Raw genomic sequence first — 22,503 nt, 5'->3', positions numbered from 1 at the left:
GCCAAGATATTCCCATGTTTTGGTGTAATTAATGTTGCCGGGTTTAAGAGTTAAGTAGTATCTACAGGAGGGGATAACACTGCATCCTGAGGTACACAAGCTCTCCTGCTTTGAGAAAGATAATCTCTGCTGCTAAACTAATCCTTCATGCTGGCATCTTCCCAGATGTCAAGAGGAACGAGAAGCCAACAGCAACCCCACTAGAATTTCTCTGTGCCACGTGTTGTGGGAAACCTGTTTCCTACAGAGCCTTATTCTTCTGTACAGCTGTACCTCTGTGAGGCTTCCTTACACCTCATGATTGTTTAATCTGGACACTTGTCTCCTGATGGGAAAAGCATTCAAATTGGCAAGACGCAAAATAGACGTGAAAGGAACTTGTGCGTGCTGTAGGTAAAAGTCAGGCCCCTTCTTCACTTGGTCTTGTTAGTTCAGTACAGGAATTGAAGGGCTAGGACCTGGCTAGATCATCTGGCATCTCATGGTGTCCCAGAAAAGGAGAACATTTCCACAGATCACAGAGACAGCAGAGACAACAGCAGCATCTGTTTACTCTGTTGTGTGTTCCCAGAGAGGGACTTTTATATCTGTTCCCCAGAGGCTCAACAACCAGAACAAAAACATTTCCTCACAGCTGCTATTACCTTTTTTCCATGCTTCTGTCCCCAGAAAAAGCAGAAGAGCTATTTAGCTGCCATCCATTCCCCAGGCACACAAACTTGACCCACACGAGGCACAGAAAATACACAGACAGCACAAACAGAATGAAGGGGGGGAAAAACCCTTCTCCTGAGCAGCAGGCACATTTCTCACGATAAATCTTCAACATACAAATGGCAGCAGCTCCTCCCCACCACACAGCAGGCCAAGTTGTGGAGCAAAAATCACATCAAGGAAACACATTCAAAATTCAGGGTCTAGGTCTGCTCACAGTGGTGAGAGGGAGGGAGGGATGGATCTTGTGAAGAGGTTGTGCTGCTCCAGCATTAGGTGTCAGCTTAAACATTGGCTGCTCTCAAAAAGGTGCAACAAACCAGGGTCTCTTCCCTTTTGCCCTTGCCCAGCCCTGCCCCCGGGCCCCTCCCGGCAGATTCCGGCTCCCTGTGCAGCTGAGCAACTGTTTGGGAGCACAGGACAGCTCAGCTCGGGGGCCCTGCGTTATTTATGAGTTTGGAAATCAGAGCCGTTCGGTTCACTGCCAGTAAATGGCAGTGATTGGGAGGAGGTGGGGCAGGGGGGGAGGCTTGTGTGCAGCTCTTCATTCTCTGTTCCTTATGAAAAGGGAAAAGGGAATCACTCCAGCTAACTGGCCCATGGAGATAAGGATTTCAGACAATCTGCATTAGCCTGATAAGCCAGGTTTGCATTTCATAAAGATTGTTTGTTAAGAACCTCAGTAAAATAAAATACAGTCAGGAGGGCTTATCAGCACAACTCGTTTCCACTCACACCACTCCGCCTGTCAGCACTGACATTTTTTTCCCCTCTCCTATAAATTGAGGTCCCTGCTTGTGTCCCAGGTCTCTGGGACAGAACACGGACCAGGGAGCAGTGGGGGAGGGCTGGGGAGGACTAGGGAGACCTCCCAGCTCCGACTGGTCACTGTTAGAGCTGTGGTCCTGATCTACAGGGTGTGGCAGGGCAGAAGTGCCCACCTGGTGGGTGGATTGGATTTGCCCTTTCCAGTGCAAACCAGAGCATCTGAGCTGGCATCAGCAGCCTTCCCTCTTTGTACCAAAGAAGGATCAGAAAAGGAAAAAGGAGTTTATACACATTTCCCTCTATTTCAAGTTTTCCCATTTCCTCATGATGCCTCAGGTTTTGGCTTTTATATTTTTTAGATTCTGTGCTGCTTTAGTCTGGGCTTCACATTAAGGGATGGTGAGCTCTCTGCACAGAGCAGGGAGACAAAACAATTCCTTCTCCAGCTGGGCACCAAGGACAAATGATCCAAATCTTAGGCCCAAGAGCACAAACAACGTGGCTGAAGAGAGGAAAACAAGAAGGATGGGACTTCTTAACCTAAAGCTGTAATTGAACAATTAGTTCCAATATGCAAATGGACCAGAACTTATAAAAGTGAGAGACCCCGTGACCAGTTGTGCATTTTGTGACCATTTTGGTTCATCTTGGGTGCAGCCCTGGCTGGGCTCTTGTGCTGCCCAAGGTGGATCCACGGAGGCCTTTTGATAAATACCTAATTTATTCTTTAGCTCTGTCTAGTCTCTGTTCTAGGTCAGCCCTCGCAAGGCATCACTCGCATAAAAAAACGCCCCGCCCCTAACGTGATATTATGAACTCCCAAGCCTCTGTCAGTTTCCCCTCTTCCCTCCTCCCTCTTCAAACAGGCATTTTGCTATAAAACAGCCTTGATGAATCATGGAAAACTATTGGAACACCCTCTGGTGCTCAGCTTTTCCCCCTCTTCCCAGCACCTGCAGTGTCTGCAGGGAACACACCGAGGCCGTTCTGTTTGGACCGTGCTGCCTTTCCAGGAGGTGGATGCCCATTTCTGCACAGACCCTGGGCATTGTTCAGGTTATCACACTAATTCAGAGTCAGAAAATCCTTTTCCAGTCCCCTTTGGATGGAGAGTCCCAGAGAAAGGCAGCCACACAAAAAACAATTAACAAACACAAGGCCTTCCGTGATTTGACAGCCAGTGCAATTACAAAGTCGCTTAATCTGTATCATCTGTTGTTTCCAGCTGCCATTGCTGCACACACTTTATTAGGAGTTTTTTGGCAGAAGGACCTTAGCAAAGCAGAAAGCATCCTGGTAGGGCTTTGCATTTCTACCTCAGTCCTTGCTAATGCTGCGGAGTAACACAACAATTAGTGCTACAGGTAAGGACGATTCTCTCTCACATCTTTTAAGGACTCCAACCCTCAGCACGAGCACTGGTGACCATCACAAAAGTTGCATTAGCCCCATTTCAAACAGGTTCCTCCTTTTCAGGCCCATTTGTAGGTGAAATCTTGGCCTGTGTAGCCACAGTGGCAAAGCCTTGTATCACTTCTGTGGAAGTCCTCATGAAACTCCCTTGCCTCAAAAAGTGGGATGGGACATGCGGCAGTCTGATCACCATTCTGGCCAAAATCCAAAGTGCCCATCTCCAAGTTTCCACCAGCCTCATGCCAGCCTGCCAGATGAGACATTCATGAGGACTGGATAACAACCAGAGAGTTTCAGAAGTGATATTGGGAGGGATGGGAAGATTTGTTGGTCAAAGAAAGAACAGGTGGCAATAATTTCTGGGTCTTTCCTTGTCTTGTTCACAGGAGATATTGTGGACCTTTACTCAGAGGTTAGGACACCTCCACTGTGATGCAGGGAAAGGCAGGTCCCTGGAGGGCTCAGGGGCAGCAGATTAATTGGCTGACTTCATTAGCTGCTTGCAGCAAAGTGGCTGCAAAGAAGAGGCAAACGATGGTCTCAGCACATTGACCCCAGAAACAGCTTTATCTCAGCGAGAAAGAAAAGGCATTTTTTCTGATCAAACACCAAATGCACTACAGAGGCATCATTAACCCGGAGAAGTGGCTGCAGCAAACAGCCAGGGGCTAAAGGCATCAGCAGTGCAGAAAAGCCATCACAGGTGGCTACAGGCAGCACAGGGGGGTGTGTTTGATGGAGATGGGTCCCAAACTCCTTCACTGGTGTTGTTCCTGTGTGTCCAGGTATGTTGGAGATAGGGGGATTGAGTTTACCATTAATGAATTTACAGATGTCACCAGGCTGGGTGGGATGTGGAAGTGCTGGAGGGCAGGAGGGCTCTGCAGAGGGCTCTGGACACGCTGGATCCATGGCATGAGGCCAGTGGGGTGAGGGACAACCAGGGGAAGTGCTGGGTCTGCCCTCGGGTCACAGCAATCCCCTGCAGCTCCAGGCTGGGGGAAAGGGGCTGGGACAGGCCCTGGGGGTGCTGTGCCAGCAGCTGGACACAGCCCAGGGGTGCCCAGGTGGCCGAGAGGCCGATGGCCCCTGGGCTGTGCCAGCCGTGGGGTGGCAGCAGGAGCAGGGCAGTGCTGGCCCTGTGCTGGCCCTGCTGAGGCCACAGCTCCAGTGCTGGGTCACCTCTGGGCCTCTCACGACTTGAAAGACCAACAAGTCCAGAGAGAGAAGGAAACGGGGCTGGGGAAGGGGCTGGAGCCCCAGGAGAGGCTGAGGGAGCTGGGAAGGGGCTCAGCCTGGAGCAAAGGAGGCTCAGGGGGGACCTTGTGGCTCTGCACAGCTCCTGCCAGGAGGGGACAGCTGGGGGGTCAGGCTCTGCTCCCAGGAACAGGGACAGGAGCAGAGGGAACAGCCTCAGGCTGGGCCAGGGGTGATTTAGGTTGGACATTAGGAAGAATTTCTTCACAGAAAGGATGATAAGACATTGGAATGTCCACCCAGAGAGGTGTTTAAGGAAAGGCTGGAGGTGGCATTCAGTGCTCTGTTTGGCTGACAGAGTCGTGATCAGTCACAAGATGCACTTGATGACCCCAGAAGTCTTTCCCTACCTACTTGACTCCTTTACATGTATTGATGAGGATCACAGAGCAAACCACCACCCAAGAACACCTCCAAGGCAAGCCAAAAGCCCTCCTGACATCCTTTTCCCTGTCTGTGCTGAGACTGAGTCACAGAAACACACTTTTCTTTCCAAGCGCAGAGCAGGATACCTCGCTTTGGAGGAGTGGAGGCTGCACTGCACTCCTGCAGAGGATGTCAGACCCTGGGGCTGAGAAGGCATGCTCCAAGGAAAAAAAACCTAATAATAATGGTGTTTACTATGCAAATAACACAGGAGAACCCACTGCATCACTTACCTGGGGGGGTACAGGGGTATAATCTGCTGACCTCTCACCCCCACAGAGGGATGGAGAGGAGAATCAGGGGAAAAAAAACAGTGAAACTCATGGGTTGAGATAAGAACAGTTCAATAACCAAAAAAGCAAAATACTAACAATGCTGATAACAACAATAACAATAACAATAGTAACAATAATAGTGAGAGAGAGCAAACACCGAAAGTAAGTGGTGGATGGCTCAGTTTGCTCACCACCCATAGATCGATGCCCATCCCAGCCCTAGCAGTGATCAGCTCTCCCAGCCAACTCCCCCCAGTTTACACCTAGAGCATGATATTCTCTGAAACACTTGGATTGTTCAGCTCGTCTGCCCCAATGGCTTTTTATGCACCTGCCCACTGGTAGAGCAGAAACTGAAAAGTCCTTGATTTAGGGTCGAAATTACATAGCAACAGCTAAATCACAGGCGTGTTATCAACATTTATTATCATACCACATCCAAAATCACAGCAACACACCAGCTACTGAGAACATTAACTCTGTCCCAGCTGAAACCATGACAATAAAGAAATTTTTTCCCAGGGAATAAGACACCAGATGTCTGGTCAGTCACGGAGGGACCCCTTTCCACATGACACAAATGTATCTTGGCTTCCTAAGATAAAATAATTAATTAAACCACCAAAAAAAAAAAAAAAAAAAAAAGAAAAAAAACCACAAACCCAAAACCCAACAGCCTGGCCTGGCTCCTGTCTTAACCGGCTGTTCCCTATTTAATCTTCTCTCCCTTTCCATGTTTGTTCAGAAATCCCTCTTCCAGTGCAGCTGAGAAAGGTTGCTACCAACAGGCGGCCAAGCCTGAATGCTGACAATGGGAGATGATTACAGGAGCCCGAAGAGCAAGCACACAGATTTTTCAACAGAAAATGCTCCTGCTGCCCCAACCAGCTCCTGAGACACTGCTCTGGACAGTGATAAAGACAACCAGTGACAAAGAAGGGCTGGTGTCAGCTCAGGGAGAGAGGCCACACACTTCAACAGTAGCTCCTTGTAGAAACTGCTTTACTCAAGAGTTTTGACTTTTCTGACAGGAAGTGGATGGGTGAAAGGCGCCGTAATTATTTGCTTTATGTCAAAGAGAGCCACTTGGCTTATCCTGGGTTTGAAGTGGAAGGAACAGAAATGGCTGAGCTGAGGAAACACAATGCTATTAAGCAAAGATTATCAGCCGGTGTAAATCATCTGCTGGTGCCACTTTACCAAACAGCTGATGTAGATCAGTGAACACAAGTGCCAGGCAGACTTTGATGTCCTTCCACGTAGTTTCTCAAGTTCCTTTGCTCTGTTCTGCAATTCACAGTATGATAGAAACACACCTAGAGGAAGGAAACAACCCTGAGCAGCAAGGCAGCTGCCCCTGAGCTTCCTGAACTGCTGTGTGAGCTCAGAGAATTCTGCTGGGGAGTAATAAAGGACAGAAACATCCCTGGGAGCCACTGCACTGTGCAAGCAGTCACCTTGGAAGGAAGGTGTCTGTGTTGTTTCACATCTCCTTCATCTGTGCAAAACACACAATTACAGTGGGCGGTGCAAAGCAGAGACTGGTTTTCTCTGCTTTTTTTTTTTCCACAATTTTCTAGAGCTGACAGATTTCAGACTTCTAGAGAATTCTAAAGCAGCAAAGGATGCAAGTTGCTTCACACCAGCAACTAGCATCTCCCAGGCTCTGCTTCAACAGCAAGGGCGTGACAAGATCAGCTACTATTTTTTCATCTGGGCAGCAGAGAAACTCAGCCGTACTTCCAGGATCCTCTCCTGCCTGCATCAGCACGGTTTTGCCCATTTTCTGTGTCTGAGGTTAAAAGAGCAGTGTGGTAGAACAGACCTGGGCTCTTCTGTCAGAATATGGCTCCTGGACAGGTGAAAAGCACCAGCATCTCCCTCAGAGGCCCCCTGCCCTGTGCAGCCAGGCATTGTCCATCCCATGATTGTTCTGCAGCCTCAGTTTGGATCCGACACAAAAAGGGTTTTTGGAAGAACTGCATTTACCCTTCGGTTGCAAACAGTCACATTTTTTTCCAAGTGTTCAAGATGCTGCAGTTTTCCCTCATTTCCCATGAGAGCATCACTCCTAGCCTGAGCTCCAGTGTCTGATTCCAGAAATAGATCCTTTCTTAAGCTCATATACAAACAATGACTCCAATTTCCACCTTCTAAAAGCAGGAAGTGGTGGAATGCTACAGAATCATGGGAAGTAGGAACTCCCTCCAGCAGGAAGACAGGATTAAGTACAGTCAGACCTTAACTACAGTCAGCACAGCTTCGGCTGGCATTTGCCTGATGTGTTCTCAGAGACCTCCAAAGTCACAGATTTTACACATTTCCACATGTTAAATACTCCAGCTTCTATGCAGGTGGATCAATTTGCATTCCTCCCATTTACTTCTATTTCCTACCACCCACGGAAAGGAGCACACACATCCCTTCCTTTTCTCGTAACCATCCTTTATCGCTTTTGAAAATGGCCTTTTATGGTGCCTTCTCTTCAGGCAATGCTTTTTCTTCAATCTTTCCTTGATGTTATTCTGGAGATTTGATCATTTTTCTGTCTTTAACAGCTGCACATAAATAACGTGAAGAACCTAGTTTGCTACCGGGAAGCCAAAGGACTTCACATGTGGTAGCCTAAGACCATTAGGAGAATTTAAGAATTACCCTCCTCTCCAGAGCACTTCCAAAATGAAGGCAGTAGTAAGTTAAGAAGGTAACACAGAATTAAGAATCCATTTCAGGTGAGGCAATTCAGGAGAACCCTAGAGGAAGCACACCTCAATCTAGTTGTTTCTGTGGGAATGCCAAGGCTCCAGCCTCATGATGTGCCCTCAAAGAGCAGCAGTTCCGTGATGTTCACACCACTCCTGGGCACCCAATCTGCATCCAAGCAGGAAATCTGTGGCCAGAGCACTGTACAGAGAGTGACAGGAGATGTGCAATGTGCAATCTCTCTGTGCAACTGATGGATCGTTTCTCCTACATGTGGGCATCTGCTTTATTCCAAGTATCCTTATTGTATCCAAGTATCTTTATTAAAAAATAAACGCTCAAAGACAGGCAGTAAATAAGCAGAGTAAGAAAGATTTCAGGATTTTCCTCTGTGCATTATGTCATGGTAACTGCAATGAGGTGTGATAAATGCTGCCCAAGATGACAAAACAAAGAATGAAACAGCATCTCAAGTTGCAAATTAGACTCTCCTTTTAATCAGTGTTAAATATACACTTGTATCTTCTGAAGAGAAAGCATTTTAACCTGAAGAATACCTTACAGGTATAATCAACTATTCAAGACATCCTTCCTTTCAGGGACATGCATTTCTTTTTCATTAGTCTTTTCATCTACAAAGTCAGAAATTTGACAGATTATAATTTTCTGAGAGCATCTTTTCTTTCACTCCTAAACATTTTTCACATCTGAGAAACTCACAGACTTACTGCATGTTATTACACCAAGAAGTTCAGGACAACAGAGTTATGAACATGGAAATCACAAGGACATTCACCTTTATTTTTTTTCCATTTTAAGGAAAAGGTACAAAAAAAATTCTACCTGAGAAGTTATCCCTTACGATGTCATGGTTACTTTAGCAAGTGGATGGTGTTAGCAGGATTTTACGTCTCTCTCTTCTTAACCAGGCAGAGCAAAGTTACCACCCAAGTGAAGAGCCAGCCTGACAAGTTGTTGCCAGAAGCTGAACAATTTACTCCAGTGTTTCAGTGACAGGAGAAACTGAAACTGAGAGGACTGGCAGGATTGCTGCTGCAAGTTTCATGGAACAGTTGATATTGGTACCCATTTCTCCTTTCCCTTAAAGAGAAGCCTCTGTTCTGTGGAACAAAAAACTGTGAACAACCCCCATTTCTATCTACTTACAGGAAAGCAGGGATAGCTGTAATTTGCTAAAAAACAGTGAAACATTTTACAAGGAGAACACAAGGACTGGGATATTAAAACCAGAATTTTATTTCTTTTCATGGGGAGCCCATCCCAGCAGCATGCACCTTCACATTCTTTAAGAAGGACAAATTGAAAAATGTCCACGGTCAATAGTTTCTCCTTCCATTCGCTTTAGTGTTACACCATTACCAGATACCTCCTAGATGTGAAGCAGGTGGTCACACAGGTTCTGTGCCACAGAAACATTCCTCTCCCAAGAGCAACCCGTTGCTCATGGTAGGGATATACCAGTCTCAAATCAAGCACATTTGAGGTACTCGTAACTCTGGTGTTATGAAGTTAAACAGTCACACATCTCCTTTGAAAGAAGAGGAACTTCTCTGAGATTTTCCCATCCTAACCTTCTCTCAAGCTTGAGAATTGGACAGTCTGAAGGTTTTGATGATCCCAGGAATGTCGAAGCCACGTGGGCACTGTTTACATTTAAATAGTCAACTGCCCATAAGTCCACTGCAGTCCTCTCTACTCCCTTTGTGCAGCTTTTCTTTCAGTTTCCCTTCCCTCTAGTTGCTTTTCATCTTCTCCTTTAACCACGTGGAAGAAGCATGATGAAGGTGAAGAAAACACCTGTTAACCAAAGGGAGAAAAATGCCTCCTTGGGAAACACAAAGGAAATGGATGTCGATGCCTTTGGGCACTGGGAAATCACAAACGGACAGCTCTGGGGACAGGCTCTGTCAGCAGACAGGGGTCAGTAGATTTGGATGACATTGTCCCACTCATCAATAGGCCAGATTCCGTTGTCCTGTACGTTGAAGGGTGAGCTCTTCCAGTCCCATGTCTTCACAGGCACCTTCCACTCCGGGCCGTAGTTGGCCTCCACGTACTGCAGGGTTTCACAGGGCACGTGGACCTTGAGTTCCACAAATTCAGTCCAGCACAGAGTAAACTTGGGAAAGAGATACCTGTGCCAGAACAAAAGGGTATGGTCACTGGCAAAAGGCTAGAATGCACCTCTAAGTAAGTTCAAGGAGAAAGCAAGGAACTGCAGCAAGTGGCCATGTCTCATTTATACTGCTTGTTCTCTGAACAAGGGTGTTATCAACAGTAACTGGTGAACATTTGCTTCATGTGCTTAGGAAGGAGCGTTCCTAATTCTTTTGTTGCTTGTGTTCACATCATTCTGCCACCTATAGGTTCGTCCCTGCCTCTGCTTTGCCTGTTACAAATGGGATGAATAGCTACCCCTTTTAGACAGGTGAGGGTGACACAGGCTTACAGCAGTGGCAGTTCACAGGTAAATTTCCAGAACGACATCCTATCAAGCATCAGAGTCGAAGTGTTAAACAATACCAAACTCTACCCACTATTCCTGCAGGGGATCACTCCCACTTCTGCAGTTCTGAACACTTCCATGCAAAAAGAATTAAAAAAAAAAAAAAAAGTGATCCTAAAATTTCTTTTCACAGGTTAAAATGAAACCATAAGCACTTTGTCCTTTTAATATAGGTCTGTACATTTCTGTGATGAACTAGAACTGCCCCCTCCATCTTCTTGCAAGCATGAAGTTAATTTAATTTCTAAGCTCTCAGCAAAAAATATGAGAAAATAAAACAGTTGTGCTTCATGCCTTAAGTGGAGGGAAAGAACAAAGTGATATATATCCAAAGACTGCTGATTAAACTAAACACTTACACAAGGTCTTTGCAAAAAACCCACAGAATTAGCTCACTTTAAGGACTAAAGCAGACAGTGTGGATTTGATCCCCAGACTCAGTTTTTGTAGATACTCATTCCCTGCTGGAGATTGCAACTGTCCAATATTAAATTTGCAAATAAAGAAGAAGCCTCAGTTGCTGATCAGGAGGATGCATATGCTTGTGTCAGGAATGCTGAGGAAATGTTTGTGCACATGGAAAAGCAAACCACACAGCCAGACTGTGAGGGTTAGAAACCAGCTCTCCAAGGAAACAGAGGCTAAAAATGACTATAAGAAAAAATTTAGGGACTCAACGAGAAATGCTCTAGCTCTTCATCCTCTAATTTATATGTATAGAAAGTATGCCTGTGCAAATATTTAGTTTTCTGAAGAAAACACCTTTTACCTTTCACTTTTAATCTTAGAAAAGAACTTCTACCCTTCCCTGTGATGACCCAGTAGCAATCAACATCTCTTCTGACACTATAATTAGTTTAAAATTGTTAGAGTAGATTTAGGATTCAGCATGAGCAAACAATCACTTCTCTTCTGACTGACCGCCTCATTTTTGCCTTCTTCCAAAATTCTGACAGGGCTGGAGATTAAGCAAAATTGAGGGTCGTTCTGGTGTTGTACATAGTCAGATTAAGCATGCCAAGCGCTCTCACATCTCACAGTAACAAAAGCTGGGTCTCTTTTCTCTTTTTGAGGATGTATTTGGAATAACACATGTCTGGAATTACTTGGCTAGGGATTCTGAACAGCTACAGTTCTGGCATGGCTCAGAGCCTTTATGGTGGTCAACAGGCAGTTTTCCTGGTCCATTTCTGTGTGTACTAAACTAAGAAACACCAGCTCAGAATTAGAGGCTTGGCTTGCCTATGATGCTATGCCTAAGCAAAGTTATTACTGAACAAGAAAGCTATGTTTGGAGCTTTTAATAAGCTACCACCAAAAATAACTACGAGGTTACAAGAAAAGGAAAGAGTTTTGTGGAAGATGGAGTTCCAAAAGAGCTGTAATACCCAAGGATACAAAACCTGGAGTGCAGCACAGGGTCACATTGATCCCCTAGTCTCATGTCTTGGACCAGTCATTATCAAAAAAACAGGGGAAAACATCTCTCAAGTATCCAAGGTTTGATGGAATTTTGAAGGAGCAGTGTCAACTCCATTGGCATGGAAACAGCTACTGCAATTTAGATGCAACAAGAAGAGCACAAAGAAGAGAAAAGGAATTTATTGGTCAGCTTGCTTTTCAGAATGCACCACACATGAAAACTGGAACTGCTGCTGTATTCTAAAAAAAAAATGCTTTGCTATACAGCACATTTTCTGTGGTGATATTCCAAGAGCTCTTTCTTTTGTGTATTTCTTTTGAAGCTGGTTATCAAAATATCTTTCCCAGTCTTTATTTATCATTTCAGAACAAAGATAACTAAGACTAAGATTTGGACATTATCTCCAACTGGATGACAGTGCTCACTAAATTCCCATTACCTAAACACAAACAAATACATTTCAGGCAAAATATGAAAGATAATGAAATCCTATAGAAGTCTACAAGGTTTTCAACTAGTCTGCAGCAATCTCCTTCTGAGTGAAGGTATGTGATTGAAAGAAATAAATCTAATTATCAAAACGTATATTCAGTTTGCTAAATTGATTTGGATTAAATCATTAAATCATTAAATAAAAGGATTAAATCATTGCTGATTTAATACTGAAAGATGTGAAACAAGAAACACAGAAAATATTCAAAATTTCATTTTCAGAACATGAATGGTAAGGCCTGCAGGAATTGTCTGCACTGCTGTCACAATCCAGTACTCCAAAATTGCTACCTCAAAATCCCAAATTGTGGCTTTTCTGCGCAAGGAGAGTTGAGGCTTTTTGCAATAATACTTCCTCATCAAGACAGATGCCTAAGGATTAATGTTCCACTACAAAATTAGATTGTGCAATAAACACTGTTTTAGACATTTCTTCTCATCTTGGATGTTTATGTAACTGGGGGCCTGTCACAGTCAGATAAGATCTGCTTGATGTATGATATGCCAGCCCTGCTTTTGATTTCACAAGAGATCTGACATTTACTCTCTAGTAAGGCACAGGACTGTTCTCTCTCTGCTTCACTGGTCTCAGAGTGCAGAATCTTCACTGATTCCCCTCTGACATCCACATTTCCACAAAGAGCACAGGCTTTGCCAGGCTACAGCACACAAAATGCCATCAGTAAACACTAGCTTGTTCAATTTCTTTCCTACTAGTGGTACAAATCCAGATCTTACTTAAATTTCTTGCCCGATTTGGCCTGAGTTCCTCCATTCCATATGTGGTCATCCTCTTCATAGAAGAAAAAAATGTCAAGTTTCACATCACCTTCTCCCTGAAAAGAGAGTTCCAAGCTGTCTTCCACCTGGAAGACAAAAATACACACTGTATATACACATAAAAACACAAAGCAACTTATGTCAGCAAAAAAAAAATTAATTTTCATCAGATATACAGATAAACTTCTAACTGAAGAAAACACAGTAACTCTGAGTTATTTTTACTATTAAACACTTCTGCAACTGAAGTTAAAGTTACAAATCTACAGAAACACACACATGAAGTAAAATGTTCATTTTCTGTGTACCTTGCCAAATTTGTGCTTCAGTGGCAACCCTGCTTTCTGAAAGGCTGGAATGATATCTGCTTTGTAGTCCCTTATAAAGATTCCCAAATCCACATCTTTGCTGTGAGGAATGACATTGCACTGCCTATACCAGCCTGACGGGGAAAAAAATAAAGCAGAAAAATCCCAAACTAGTTAATTAAGGAACATGAATTTAATAAAACTAAAGCAACACAAAGATGAACGGCCCTAAGATCACCAGACAAAAGTCTTTGACTTTTGAGGCCATAAACAAGACTTCTGCCTTTTTTTTAGTATGAACCATATCAAAGGAAACAAGTATTACTGCACTTATAGTCATCTCTCTCCCTTCAGAAAGCCAAGAATGCAAGAGAAAACAAAGATAATGTATCTTCAGTTTCCTAATTTAAATGCATTAAAAAAAATAAAATTAAGTTCTTTATGTGGGACCAAATCTAATCAGCAGTTAACAGCTACAGGGCCACAGCTGTGCTTCTGATTTGCAACTATTGTTTTATACTGCATCCAAGATGGTAATCATCTTTCAATCACCACTGCAAAGCAGAAAGACACAAAGTGGGACATCCTTTTGTCTGTTTCATTGAGGCATCTTTTAGTAACTGTTCATTCAGAAAATTATATTCCCTAGTATAAAATAAATACAAGGCAAATGTGAACACATGAGTCTTCACTAGGTGTTTCAGTAACAAAAGAGTCCTCACCAGTGATAAGACACTTACACCTTCAGCAGAACAGAAAACTTGCATTACCTACTTTAATGGACTGTAATTTTATTAAAAGTTTGATTTGAAAGAAAATAAATTAATGTAAACTGTGTTTTAGAAGTCAGTGACAAGCATCTAATTGCATGGGAAGAAAAACAGGGTTAGAGTGTGCTTGGACAGCAGAGCAATGTGCTCATCACTGCGCTTTCCAACTGCCACTTCAGTGAATTCCAAGTCACACAAATTAGGGAACTGTTGATTACTTCCTAGCAGGGATGAACACAACACAGGCAATTGCTAACAACACTAAATGCTTCACTGGAAATTTGCCCAGCATCTCTGCTGCTCAGGTTTCTATAGAAAAAGCTTTTTCTCAGGAGAAAAAAGGCCTATTGCGATACAGTTATTACCTCCCAACACTGTACTTTTGGCCTCTGCTGTCATCACAAGCAGTGGAGGATGAAGTGCTTAAGGGTTTCAGGTGAGTTTAAAAATGCAACACAACACAAATTTTTACCAAGACATGTTCCACTGCTCAGCCAGAACTTCACTCCCAAGTTGTTCAGTGTCCCAGCAGCCAGATGAAGCAAGGATTTTGCCTTTTTCCTGAATTCCACTGCGTCAAGAGAGGCATCATCAGGATACAGCTGGAAGGCAAGACTAAGCAAGTTACTGTCAAAGAGCAAACTTGTCCCTTCATCTTTTCAGCAACCTAGGGAAAAATGACCTTAAAAAAATTTACTTAACTAATATCTGCGCTAATATCTGTTTTTACATACACAGTCCATGTTCAGAACATGCAATGACAGAGTGGAAATTAAAACTCTGAATCATCAACCTTCTTTTTTTCCCTAACCATAAGAATGGAAATTCACAATAGACTACAATAAGAAAATATGTATTAGACTCTGATTCTCAGCAGTTGGCAGCCTTGTTCTGCACATGCTGAAGTCAATTCCTGGAGTCCAATTTCTGTCCCCAAGGAGAACACAGGGACAGAATCAGTCCTTGCCAGCACATCTAGGCTTTTCCAACCTCCAGAACTCCATGATTAATTTATTTGGCGCCACCAAGTGTCAGAATTGGGTGTGGAGTTTTAAGGAGAACAGCCAAGGAGAAACTGTGCAAAACAGAAAAATCTTCCAGACAGAACAGTGGCAAGGTCTACCGTCCATGCAAAGCCAAAACAAACACGGCAGGCTCGGCAAACATTACCAATTCTAACAAAGGAACAACCACTCGGCTTTGTGATGGATTTCTTTAAGAGCTCTTGGGCAACAAGAAGCCAAAATGAACTTTTCAGAACAGGTGCTAGATGCCCGTCTCAGTGTTAAAGCTCCAGCAAAGTTCAATAAATATTTAGGGGCACATTTTCTCTGCCTGTGGTGATCTCTGCCTGGAGGCTGAAGTGGATTATATTTTTCTGTCTTCTACATGTGAAGGGACAACACATGGATGCCCTTGTGGCCCTCCTGCTACCCAAACAAGGATCTACAGCCTGCTAGAGTGAACAGGAGTGGTTCTCCCTTTCCCCAACACCTGAATGACTGAAGACTGGAGCCTCCAGTGCCCTTTTCCCAACTTCCATGAACTCAGAGATGGCTCAGATTCAGTGGCCTGACTCTGACTCTGTAATCTTAACTGTGAACTCTTGACCACTTTATAACTCATGTCCTTTCCAAGTTAGGACAAAATGCCCCCCACACTGCTGCAGAGACATTTCTATCTGCTAAATCAAGCAGCAAAATTCTAAAAATAATGCTCTGAACAGTGGTGAAAACATTAGCTTACGCAGTCAGAAAAGCAATTAAATCAGTCACTTTGGAACCTGACCACTTCAGATAAGCCAAATGAGGAACATGGAACTGCAGGATATGGTTCAAAAGGAGTAAAATTAAACACTTCTCAAAACTTCAAGGACTGCTATAAGGAAAGTTTTCAGCCATGAAGATACACGAGTTTTATTTGTATATCTAATAAAGGAAGTTAGTTTTATTTACATAAGATCAATTTAACAGTAAGGGCGTGTAAGAACTGTGGGTATCTTGGTTCCCCTTGGAAAAAAACATGCTCACAAGTAAAAACACAAAAAAGGACATAATCTTCAGGTAAAGTTTTGATTTTGTTACCATTTAGTAAGCTCTGTGGAATGAGAATCAAGTGTTGCATTTAGCTTTCTGCATGGGAACAGTCCCATTTAGGTAAAAAAAAAAAGGAACTGTTCTTAGGTTTGGGTCAATCAGTGAAAACACACATTTCATCTCAGAGACACCACCCAGTTACCACTAACCTGAAAGAAAGCCCGAGCTTCTCTGTACCTACATTCAAGAAATCTAGAGTGGGACATCTCCTCTAGAAAACTGGACGGATTTTTTGGAATTTGAACTTTTAAGTCATCAATGGAAACAAGCAGAAGTTCTGGCCTGCATGGAAAGAGAGATAATATACTGCCTTATTTAATTCCATTACAAACCACATGGCACTTTATCCTTTAACTCAGGTTACAATGTTCATGCACACTACTGGCAGTGATCCTCTGTCCAAATACAGCTGAAACCAATTACACATGAAAAAAAGCAACAAGAGTTTCACCAAATTCCCAATATGTTTCAAAACTCTGTTTTGAACAAGGTGTTCAACACCCCAAGTTGGTTTGTCAGATCACTGATTCCTTTACTGACTCATGACTTTGTTCAGAGGTGTTGTTCAGTGCATCTTAAAATTCAGGCTTACTTGGTTGACTAAGTATGGGATGCACTTCAGAATCAAATTTTATTCTATACTTGGAAGCCCTTGCTTTTAAAAATTAAAAACTATTTAGCCTTCATAACAATTGAAGAGGGATTATTTAACAGCTTATACAGTTTACTTCAAACATTTAGGCACATCACTCATACAGATTCCGTGATTTAAAAGGACAAAGGAATGGGGTCAAATTGATGGAAAAAGTTAAACAGATTTATTTTGATGTGTGAAATGCCTCAATATTTTTCTCATTTTCTCAGAAACTATGTTCTCAAAGCCTGCACTTTGGGGTCTGAGTCATACCTGAGCTGAATTTTAGAACCTGTCTACAGGAAAGAGAGTAGTTTTACAGACAGAGGAAGTAATTTTGGGAGTGCCGTGACGGCTTTCTCCTTCCCCTCCTGTGAGCTCACTTTTCATATGCCCCAGGGTAGCGACCGAAGTGGAGTTTCCGGAAAGGCACAAACTTTCTGTCCATGTGCTGCTTGAGCCGCAGGGGTCCGTGCCAGAGGAAGTTGCCACTCCTCTCATAGAAGACCACCAGGTGAATGGCATGGGACGCCAGTTTGAATATGTAGTGCAAGGGAATTTCCATCCCAGACAGGTCATCCATCCCATCCAAGCGGGGGTCCTTGTTTATAATCTTTAGCCACTGGAACCCCATCTTCTCAGCTGTTTTAAAAAGGCCCACCTGAAAATGAGGAAGACAGGAGGCAAAGCAGGCTAAAGATTAGAGAAACCAAAATTGGAAGCCAAGTGCTTATTACTAGCTCACACCATTCCTCATTTTCATTTTTTAATCAGGCTTAAGCACAAATGAATCAAAAATCTCTAAGAGCTTGAAGACCAGCAGTCACAGGCAATTCCAAACACCTTCTTTCCTTGTCTTAAATTTTGTCCCTCAAACTACAAAATGAAACAAGAAATACATGTTGTAAGCCATGCTTGGATTAGGTTTGTTCCTTGCCATAGCACCCTACCCTGCACTCTGAAACTATTCTCTAAAACTGTTCTTCTGCCAAATTTGGTGTTCCTAAGTCCTTGAATAACAACACCATTAACACAACAATTATTAGTCCAAAACCTTCTTTTGTGGGGCAAATAAAAATCTCACCAAACACTGAGTGCTGCCCTCAGGTAACAGGATTTCATATTTCTACAAACCAAGGGAATTAAATTCGGGCTGATTTAAAAAAAAAAAAACAACAAACCAATCAGCATCTGAAGAGCCTTTCAAATCCTCCCCTTGAAAAGTTTTGTATAAGCATATCAGCTTCTCCCCTGAGTGACACAGAAATTATCACTGAGACACGAAGCAATGGGAAAATGGATTTATCTCAGTGTGCTGCCATACAACTTTACTCTTAGTTTCTTGAATTCCTTCACACCTGTGGGTAAAACAGCTGCCTGATCAGGCCCAGAGTGACACCACCCTTCTCCACTCAAGTTCTTCAGTGAAATAGTCACTGACCATTTCAATCTCCTGCTTTTTCTAATTTAAAAAAAAAAAAAAGCTGTTCGTGCTATGGTTTCTCTGGTATCTTTAGTCTGTAGAAATTAATCTAGTAAATATTTCCTGATTACACTTAATTGAGGAAATAATATTGGATTTAAATTTGTCCTTCCTCACATGCTACACCTCTATTTTTAACACCGCCATTAAAAATGTTCTAACACCACAGAGAAGCAGAGATACCATTAAGTATCACCAACAGATTAAGTGAAATGGTATTAATTACAAGGATGTGCTAAAAGAAATGTAAACCAGCAGACTGTGACCATTTTTCCAGACTTGTCACACCAATAACTGCATTTCCTTCTTGATAAGTCTCCAAATTCCAGATTTATAACAGATGCACCTACATTACAGCAGGCTCCGCGTTCTCCTTCTCCCTTTCTAACAGACCTTCTTTCTTTCCTTTTGGCATAGACTCTGACTGACAGTGTTTTTTTTAATATTGCAGACAACTTCTAAAAAGTTTCAGCTATAAATTACTCCTCATGTATCCAGGCTAGTAAATGGGCAACTTTTGCTTTCAAAGAAAGTTTCCTCTGCCTACAATATTACCACCACACGAATTCAGATACAAACATGCAAGCATTAAGAGACAACATCAAAGAACAGCTGAATGCATTAAAATACACAAACGTGAACAAAAAACAGGCACTTACATCATGTTTCCATGTTTTGTCTAGTAGTGCAAAGGTGGTGAAGTCTCTTGGAGCACAGAAGTATTTGCATTCCGGGCTGGGGCCATCAGGAGAGCTTCTGATCTGCTCGATGTCTTTATCAACCAGTCCCAAAATCAAAGGATCAATCAAATACACTGGAATATTGTGAGTGGATATTAATCCCAGGAACTTCCTAACCACGTGCTGTTTGACAGAGAACAGAAAGACCAGCTTTGCATAAAAACTCTTTGACAGAAAGAAACCCCAACCCACTGAAAGAAGGAAATCTTATCTCCCAATATATCCTCCCTCTGAGTGTACACTTCACTTCCACAAACAGTTGTGAGGCTGAGTGAGAAGGCAGGATGCAAGAGCCACACAAAATTTGGATTCTGGTCTACCCAGGGCACTCAACGTTGCATAAGGAGTAAAAAGCTGCAGCAAGAATGTTCTGTGCCTAATGCAAGGGGTTATTAGCTTGATTCAGTGGAGAACATTAATCAAGCACACTTAAATGTCTGTGGCACACAGAAACCACTTACAGCAGCCACAGTCACCCTGCCACTTAAATGTATCCAACCATAACGTTTTCATTTAATGATTTTAAAGCTCTGGCTTCAGGGAGATGTGAAAACATGAGCACAGGATGTGGGTCAACAGCAGAGTTTTGGCAGCAGCACTGCCTGTGTGGTACAGGCACAAGTAAGGCCACCCTCACAGTGATTTCAGCTACATGAAGCTGGAAGGTGAGCGACATGCTCGTATTACTTCTGTGACTAAAACTGGCACACCAGAATGATGAACAGGAAAGAAAACCTGTGCAAAAGTATCCACCTTCCCAATCCATCACTACTCCAGGAAAACAGATGCTTTCAGCTGAAACGTAAATAAGCTTTAAAAACCATAAATAATGGTAGAAAAACATGGCTTTGATATTAAGTCACCAAGAGAAACGTGTTCCAATTTAGTCTTTTGGACACATCACTGCAGGGACTCTAAGGAAAGCCTGACATGCAGCAGGTGGCAGGATCATGGCACATCCTTTATCACTAATGATCTCAGAAGAGCAAGTCAAACCTTTAGGAGAGCTCTGCCCACAGCCTGGAAGCCCCCTGTGACCGTGACACCTCACACCTGGTAGGCAGCTCCAAGGGGTGTCACCTCCAAGAAAAGCAAGGCATTCCTGCCACAAGCAAGCAGTGCACAGAGCAGTTGGTCTGGATTTTTCCCAGGGACAGCTCTTAGCCAGAGCACCTTCCCTCTTGCTCAGCAGAAACCAGGCCTTTAAATGGCCACTCTGCTCATTAGCAACACTATCACGTTGCACCCAAACCGAAAGGCAGCCAGCTCCCAGCACATCCTTCTCCTGAACCATCTGTGCTGTTCTTCCACTGGGAGATCAGTTAACCAAAAGTCTTCTGTAGAACTGTTTCCAAACAAATCCCAACTGCAAATATGACAGGGGACCTTTTGATTCCCCAGGGCGGGCGTTTCTGGTTGCATTCAATCTTGCAAGCCTGGAGCAAGACACAACAAATATCCCATTTCAAGCGCCTAACAGCACTCCCAGCACTGGTCACGAGGGCTGGAATGCAGCAGCTGGCGAATGCTGAAGTGTGACATTTTCCTGCTTGGGAAGAGCTTTGTAACGCAGCACAAGCAGGTAACAGAACAGTGACCAGCAGGCGGAACACCTGCAGCGGGCAAAGGAGGGCTGTGAGCCCAGGGGCTCCTCAGACCAACAAAGAAGCTGCATGGCAAAGCAGTCAATCTGTTCAACACCCAGCCTGAAAGGACACAAAACCCTGCATCCACGCTTCTGTCTCAGAAAGAACAAGCGTTTCTTCCTGAAACTTTAACAACACATCCCAGTACATTGGCAAGGGCTGTGAAGCTGAAACTGTTTCTCAGTTTTACTTTACACCATGTTTTGGTGCTCTCTTTACTGAACAAAGTTACAAAGTGTATCTCTTCTTCCTTCAAAGCAGAAAAGCGCCCAGTGAGAGCGAGAAGAGTGAGAATTCGACCCTGAATTTGCAGCTCCAAGTGAGTTCTGAGACTTGTGGGAAGAGCTGCATGAACCAGTGACACTGTACATACCCATCTAGTGCTGTCTTGGCTGGACTGGCCTCTTCTGGCTTTGGAAAAAGCTGCTCCATTCTATTAAAAAAACCAAACAAAAAAACCAAACAAAAAAATAAAAAAGAAGAAAAGGAAAGGGGAAGGGAGAAAGAAGATAAAACCCCCAAAGTTTCAGCTGAACCCTTGTTTTCTTAACATGACATTCCGGGGCATTCATCCACTTCATGGTGGTGACTGGGGTTATGCCTCTGGTCATGCAGCTTACAGTGCTGAATGTGAAATCATAAACAAGCCACATGCTGTGGCTTAAGTATATTTAGAAGGACAACCCAACCCTCGGGGACCTCCAAACACGCAAGCACTGAGCGGTGGGGCCTCGGGTTTCCAAGCCAATGTGCCAGCAAACGTAAAACAGGGAGGATGACAAACCCTGCCAGGAAAACACCACCGGGGCAGGGGCAGTGGGACTGTGCCTCAGTCTTTCTAGGTGTAATCCTAGACAATTCCATTTTAAGGACAGCATTCTCACGTGAGAGAGCCGAGGCAGCTGGTGGCTCAGCCTTTGGCTTTTCCAAAGCACTGAGAATTTCTCAGTTGTTGTTTAAAAATCAGAAACGGTGAGAAAGAATTTGGAGGTTGCAGCAGCAGCAGCTGTCACTGACACTGCCTGCGCTTAATGAGGAAAGAAAAGCCAAAAAACAAGTCAGAAAAATCTGCACGGTTCTTCTGTGAAAAAAAAAAGGGAGTTCCTTTGCCGAATCCGAGTTGCAACTGTAAACTCAGAACCACCGGAGGATTTTATTTACAGTAACATTCACTTCCTTTGCTGTCGCAGAAAATCACTCGCCTGCACTTTCCAGGTCAGGTGTAAAAAGACGTACAAACAGTATTCCAGGAATAAAAGCAGGATTTAAACTGTGACATCCAGCACTTCAGGAGCACTGAGTCACAAAACCCTAAGATGACTGAAAAAAAAAAAAAAAAAAAAAAAAAAAAAAAAAAAAAAGTGGGATTTACCTCCGCCACAGCATCGTTGGGAAACCCGCACCCAGCAGATGCTGCCTCCCTTCGGAAGAGCCCTCAGACAGCTCGCTGTGACTTCGGAGGCGATAAAAGTCACCGAGCAACGAGAGCTGAGGGTTAAAAGCCGCGGCGGCTGGAAGCTGGCAGGCGCATCGTTCCCTCCGGGAGAAATCAGATGGCCCTGGCTGACACAGTGACTTGGATACCAGGCTGGAAACCCAAGCCCGACTGTACCCCCGCCACCGGACACCGGCCCGGGCTCCCCGCCCGCCCCGCAGGCGCTCGGAGCCGCTCCAGGGAATCTCGGCGGCGGGGCTGCCGCCCACACAGCGCCCCGCGGCGAAACCCGGGCAGCGCGCTCCCTCCCTCACCTTCTGCGCCAGGTAGAACTTGTAATAGCACAGCTGGAAGAGCAGGAAAACCAGGCTGGTCAGCGACAGGAGCGCCAACACCACGTTCCGGTTGATTTTCTGCATCGGCCCCGGGCGGCTCCGGGAGCCGCTGCCCGGCCGCCCTCACCGCGGCGCGGCTTCAGGCCGGAAAGCGCCGCCGCAAAGCGCCGCCCGCCGTCGTAAAACACCCCCCCCCCGCTGTCGCAAACCCCCCCTCACGGGGGTCTCTCCCCCTCCCCGAGCCCCCCAAAGCGCCCCAAATCCCCCCAAAACGAAGC

At 44.2% G+C, this 22,503-nt stretch overlaps 1 protein-coding gene across 1 annotated transcript; it reads right to left on the bottom strand.

The window, feature by feature from the left end:
• Nucleotides 1–8,025: 8,025 nt before the first annotated feature.
• On the bottom strand, nucleotides 8,026–22,398 carry FKTN (fukutin). Its single transcript, XM_038125160.1, has 9 exons — nucleotides 22,205–22,398; nucleotides 20,829–20,888; nucleotides 18,729–18,932; nucleotides 16,970–17,247; nucleotides 16,102–16,234; nucleotides 14,329–14,458; nucleotides 13,087–13,220; nucleotides 12,737–12,864; nucleotides 8,026–9,712 (listed from the first exon to the last, which is right to left on the bottom strand). Exons 1-9 carry the CDS (start codon nucleotides 22,307–22,309, stop codon nucleotides 9,499–9,501), a joined length of 1,386 nt encoding a protein of 461 aa, XP_037981088.1. The 5' UTR covers nucleotides 22,310–22,398; the 3' UTR covers nucleotides 8,026–9,498.
• Between the last annotated feature and the right edge of the window lie 105 nt (nucleotides 22,399–22,503).

Source organism: Motacilla alba, chromosome Z, assembly GCF_015832195.1.
Source record: "Motacilla alba alba isolate MOTALB_02 chromosome Z, Motacilla_alba_V1.0_pri, whole genome shotgun sequence".
Taxonomy (NCBI): Eukaryota; Metazoa; Chordata; class Aves; order Passeriformes; family Motacillidae; genus Motacilla; species Motacilla alba.
Note: the sequence above shows the minus strand (reverse complement) of the source record. Positions and strands in the feature narration are given on the sequence as shown.

Excerpts from the sequence above, each read along its gene's own strand:
- FKTN (XM_038125160.1), bottom strand. The coding sequence starts at position 22,309 with ATGCAGAAAATCAACCGGAACGTGGTGTTGGCGCTCCTGTCGCTGACC. Across the intron at positions 20,889-22,204 it reads AGTTCTACCTGGCGCAGAAG|AATGGAGCAGCTTTTTCCAA; the intron begins GTGAGGGAGGGA and ends TTTTTTTAATAG. Across the intron at positions 17,248-18,728 it reads ACAAAACATGGAAACATGAT|GTGGGCCTTTTTAAAACAGC; the intron begins GTAAGTGCCTGT and ends CCTCATTTTCAG.